Here is a 5,890-nt window from a genome sequence, read left to right as displayed (position 1 = left end):
TACCTGGATCATTCTGATATCATAAGCTTATCCAGAGATATGACTTAATTTGTTTTGTTGGTTACGATGAAACTTTGCTGTTTGGTCTGAATCCTAATTTTATGTAAATTTATTGAGTAATTTTTGATGTTAATATAAAGAGGAAACCTCAAACAGTATTTGTATATTAAGATTTCCCAGTTGCAAAGAAATAAAAACATTTCTAGCTCACAGGGAAACATTCAACATTTTATATTCCAGACAGTTCATGATTCATTGATAAGGCATTAATTCATTTTATTTTGACAAAATGCTGTTTTTGCACACGTTTAGATCAAAACCCTTTATCTGCCTGTTTCTCCACATCTGGACTGAATCCGATGTGATGGGTCACAATTTATAAGTTGTGACAGAGAAATTGTGTTTATTTTACATTAAATGTTATGAAAGTAAAAATTAAACTAGACTTTGTTGGTTTGAGGCCCGGCCCTGTAGGCTTCAGCTGGTTCTGGAGCAGTTCTGGGGTCTGGACCGGGCAGCCCCCCCAGGTGGTGCGTACCTGCAGTAAAAAGAGAGGCTTTCTGATGGGATGTCAGAGGACAAATAAATAAAAGAAAGGCCGTAAAGGTTCCACCTGCACACACCCAGTAGCAGGATGCTCCTCTTCCTCCTGCTTATGCAATGCCTACGCACAGCGTTGCCATGGAGACCTGGAGCACCTTTTATCATAAGGCATTGAGTCTGGTAAATAAGACGAGGGTCGTCACGGTAACAATATGACAGGAGGAGAGAACCTCGGTTCACCTCCAGACTTTAAACCTGAGAACAGAATTCATTCATGTCGCCAGTCTGTGGCAGCCATCTTGGTTTGGTCAGAATGACCAATGACTCTCTGCTACTACCACACAGAGTTTCAGCTCAACATCTGGGAAATTAACTTCATCAGAGCCACTGGACAGAGATGGCAGTCTTAAGTCAGGTTTCATTTCAATTTGTCATGAGATATTTTGCTAACAGACAAACACACACAAATAATTATGATTTCCTGCCTTTAAACATAAACATATAAAACACTGCGTTGATGAGCAGAAGTGTTTCGGGGACATAAATACATTTAGTCTTACTGGAGGGTCCTCAGGTTCCCTTTGGGAACATAAACCAGAACCAGAGACCCTCACTGACGGGAGGCGACCCTGCAGAAACCCAAACAGAACCAACACGGTGCTGTCTGATGTGGAAACGTGAGCGCTCATGTGANAATGTCTCTTAAACCACTGGACACATGTTATCATCTCATGAGCACAAAGTCTGTGTGAATATGATAATATTTATATCTCCTTTGTAGACCAAGATTTAGCTTCAGTAAGCTAGTTTTAGAGGGCCAAGACCCCCATCCATGGCCCCTCCTGCAGGTGATGACCTCTCCTGCAGGTGATGGTCCACAGGAAGACAAACACATGTTACTCATTCAGCTGAGCTCAACTTGCAGAGCAGGGGGTCTCTGCAGTCTCTAAATGGGAGTTTCTTGTTTTGTGGGAGGAGTTTGTCCAGAACACGATTGGTCTGTTTGACTTTTGTGGGCGTGGTTTGTTAAAGACAGGATTGGTCAGACTGACTACTTTAGTTGGGGTTTGAAGGTAGGAAGCACCTTGTTTTTAAATATAAACATTAATTTTAGTCATAAGTAAAGACAGGAAGGTGCTGCACAGAAGTAATTCAATAAATTATGTTTATATGTCCTGTTTTAAACTGTACATAGAGTCAATAAATCATATTTAAATGCTCACAATAATTTTACTATTACCATTACTTCCTATAGAAAGAACAGAATATTAGATTACTAATCTCATTAGCCTGGAAATTTTTCTTATTTCAAGAAGTCTTACCAAGAACACTTGTCTTACTCCACTGAGATTATTTCACTTAATCTGAGGAGATTCAGACTGAAGTTTCCAGCTGCTGCCCTCGAGGCCTGACTCTGGAACAAGAAATGACTGATGGGAAGTTTTCTCTGCTTCAGTGATGGACCTCCTGCAACTTATAGGAGAAATGTTTAAAATCAAACAGTTTTTCCACTTCAGCATTTTAATTCAGTCTCTGCTTCCTTTCTAATCTCTCTGGTTGCATCACCGTTCTGTTTGCCCTGCAGTCGAGTCTCGCCACGTTCCTTTGCCCGGTCCACATCTGGATGCAGGTGTTAAAAAATAAAAACCACACAGAGCTTACTCACTTTCTGCCCTCGTTAACGGAGCTCAGTCTCCACGGTGAACAGACTGAACTGAGTCAGACAGAGAAATACAAAGAAAACTATTTCACCTTTTTTCTGTCTTTGACCGCAACTTCCCAACAGGAAGAGAGATTTTTCACAGCAGCTTTAAGATAATAAATAAATAAATAAATGAATAAAAAATTACCTCCGAGAATAAAATATAGGTTAATAAAATACACATAATTTTTGTTGTATTGATATGTATACAAGGATGTCTTGTATGTATGTATTTTATTTGTGAAAGTCCACTTAGTAAAAATATATCTGGGTCGCATATTTTAGCGGAACTTATAAAAGGGATCAAAGGAAACGGAGGAGAGAGATAGAGAAGTGGGTGTGGCAGCAGGCGGAGAAGAGACGCCGAGCGACGGTCCGAGGAGCTTGCAAGATTAGCCCGGAGATAACTGACTGCTGGACTAAAAGCRTTGCCAGAGCAATTCGCAAAGGGGTAAAAAGTCTTCTGGAGGCRAGGTAGAGCCACACGGAGCGTTGACCGGACCCGATGAGCACGCGATCCAGGCCTGACGAAGGGAACCGCCCGGGCACACAAACGCCGACCCGGTGAGACCCTTCCAATTTTTTTTTTTTCTTGTATTTTTGGTGCACGAAGACGGATTAATATTTTTTTGGGCCCCAACGTTGTTTTCTTGCGCAAACGGAACTTTATTTTTTTTGGATTGCCTAATTATGAACTTTTTTGATGGACTATTATTATTGATGAACTATTTCATTTTGTTTTGATTTATAGACTGGGATATAGACTTAGATTTGACTGGTGCGTTGTTTAATTGTAAAAAATTAAAGAGTGACGGGTAAAATACTATGATGTCAGGAAAACAATTGATAATTAAATGTAGCGGGCAGCTTGTGGCCGCTTCAGTGCGCTGGTGTGTCCCCACTTTTTCATTTGAATGAAATCGGTTTTCTAGCATTGTTTGATGGTCATGCTTATTATTAAATTCGTATAGAAAGAAGTAAAAGAACTCACTTGAGCGTGTACATTTCCTGTTTATTCGAGGATTTTGTTACACTAGTGTTACATTTTTTAATCAGCAGGAAAACTAGCAGGGATGTTTTCCAGGCTTTCTTGAACAGAACGTTTGGTTTTTCTTTGAACAGAATCAATTAGTAGAAATTCCTGTATTTTTTTATTATTTAACAATACGTATAATTATATTCTTTCTATGGAAAAGTTTGAACCAGAGGGGCTTTAAAATTTGTGTATGTTTTTGCTTATACCATTGGAAATCCTGTTGATTTCTTTCCAAATGGTGCCACATTTGTAAGGAACACGCATTTTTGGGATGAGCAGTCGAGCTGACTACGTGGGTTGCGCACATGAAAAATTTGCCAAAAAGCTCATTTATCTTTAACCAGTGACACTTATTTTTGTTTATGTTTGGTACCGCCTGGTGCTGTCTATCAGGTGCCCAATATCAAACACAAATTTACTTATTTTTAAGCCTTTTTTTATATAAACACATGTTTTTTAAGCTCTGTGGAAGTTTTAATGACAAGCTTCCTGTGAAGCAGACGTGTAGGATCTGAAACTTCTCAGCTTTTAAACCTGGATGGTTAATCTGAAGGTTCAGGAAGAAACAACGTTTGCAGAAAGGTTAAAGGAATTCCCCCAAAGCTGCAGCAGATTTATTTCCTTCATGAGTCACAGCTTTAGCTCGTGTTGAGCCCAGATCAGCCTCTAACCTGTTTGTGAACATCGGTGGGTGAAAAGTCCCCGAATGCTTCCCAGCCTCCCTCATCGTCCTCCTCATAGAAACGAATCTCAATGTCATCTGAGAAGCAACGCACAGAAGCACATTATTAAAGACAAAATAAAGAACATTCTAAACTTCGTGAAATAAAGCCAGCTGACCTTTCTGGACTTTGTCACAGAGCAGGAAGATCTCATCTCCCCCAAGAACCGTGCCACAGGTCTTATCCATGCGGGAGATCTTCAGGTTTGAGGCATTGGGTGACTCTGCAGATAAAACAGGGAGGACAACTGTATATCTGAATGCTTGTATCGTTCATCAGCTGACACAATAAACCTGTTCAGGTGGGACAAAAACATGATTGAAACAATCAGGATTCCTTTGTCCAGTTCAAACTGAAGTGTGGAGATTCTAGCAGTTAGCTGAACTCACAAGCAAATCCTGACAATTTTACACTGACAGAAAAAGTTTAACCACTTTATTTAATTGGGGAAAAAGTAGTTAATTTTGCACCATAGTTTCATTTTAGGCAATAGTTTACTTGTAAAGTGTTTTATTGTTTTCTTTGTTTTTATATTCTATTATTTAACATCTCTTATTTCAGTTTTTTCTATTCATCCATCCATTTTCTAATCCTTGTTCATAGTCCAGTCACAGGAGAGAAACCCAGACATCCCTCCTCCCAGTAATATTCTCCCCCTCTGGTTCCCAGGCCAGAGAGGATAAATAGGTCCTTCTGGACATTCTGGGTCATCTCCAGGGTTTCCTCCTGGGTATCCTCCAGGGTATCCTCCTGGAAATCCTCCAGGGTATCCTCCCAGTGGGACATGCCAAGAAAATCATCAAATGAGGCGTCCAGGAACCACTTCAGCTGACTCGTTTTGATAAAGAGAAGCAGAGGCTTTACTGAGCTGAGATCCTCACCTCATGGCTAAGGCTGAGCTCTGCCACCCTTTGTTCACTTATATCCCAGATCTAGTTCTTTCAGTCATCCCAATAGGTGAAGGTTGGAATGTAGAAGAACTGATAATCTGAGAGCTTTGCTTTTCAACTCAACTCTTTCTACATCTCGGCTGACAAAGCAAAGCCCCCATTACGAAGGATGTCTATCCAGGTCCATCATCATAGATCTGATCATCATTTGTGGATCAGACACCCAGACACTTAAACTCCTCCATTTGAGGAAAATACCCACCCTGCCCCCTAAATCTGAAAGACAAATTACACCAGTTTCCAGTTGTCCAACATGATCTTGGACAGAGAGAAGCTGACTTCACACTTGGCTGCAGACATTTGCCAGAATCTTGTTCCATGGCCTCTTTGAATTTCTTCTTTACCAGAAGCTGCAGTCCTTTAGTCCACTCTGTGTCCATCAGCTACTGTAGGAGTCCTCTGGGGCAGCTAAACCATGAACTACTCCTTTTTCACCCTGCTGGTGGACACAACTGCCACAGTGACAGACACCAGAGCCCTTCAGGTAACAGAGGCCCTGATGATGGCACACTCAAATTCCATGTCCTTGACCTCACACTGGACACGTCACAATCTCTCCCAAGGGAGGTGGGAGGTGGATGGGGAAGTGGGGAAATTAATGTAAGGCTTATGTTCACACTGTTCTCAGAGGTCTTAGATTCAGATCTTTTTGTGTGTGTGGTAGATCATTATTAAAATGTGACCTCCTTCAGAACATAAAGCTGTAACAGATCCTGTTAGGCACAGAAGAAGAAGTGACATCACATGTGGAGGGCTTTGTTTGTGGACATTGCCACATATGCTACATGTTTTTATTTCTTTGTCTCTTCCAGAAGAAGGTGCACCTGGACCAGTCCTGGACCAGTCCTGGACCAGTCCTGGACCAGTTCTTCTGTGTTTGTCTGTGTCTCTTTCCTGTCCTCCAACCCAGCCGGTCGAGGCAGATGGTCTCCTGTCC

The 5,890-nt window shown here is 41.2% G+C and overlaps 1 protein-coding gene across 2 annotated transcripts in view; it reads right to left on the bottom strand.

The window, feature by feature from the left end:
* Positions 1-5,890, bottom strand: part of nfkb2 (nuclear factor of kappa light polypeptide gene enhancer in B-cells 2 (p49/p100)) — a gene marked incomplete in the record, with an annotated part of 54,960 nt that overhangs the window by 21,523 nt on the left and 27,547 nt on the right. Inside the window, 2 exon segments of one of the 2 annotated variants that reach the window (XM_014030256.1) lie at positions 3,953-4,041; positions 4,122-4,250. In XM_014030256.1, the coding sequence (XP_013885710.1) occupies positions 3,953-4,041; positions 4,122-4,250 (218 nt within the window). 2 annotated transcript variants of the gene reach the window in all.

This window comes from Austrofundulus limnaeus, unplaced genomic scaffold, assembly GCF_001266775.1.
Source record: "Austrofundulus limnaeus strain Quisiro unplaced genomic scaffold, Austrofundulus_limnaeus-1.0 Scaffold1028, whole genome shotgun sequence".
Classification (NCBI taxonomy): Eukaryota; Metazoa; Chordata; class Actinopteri; order Cyprinodontiformes; family Rivulidae; genus Austrofundulus; species Austrofundulus limnaeus.
This window is presented reverse-complemented; position numbering and strand designations above follow the sequence as displayed.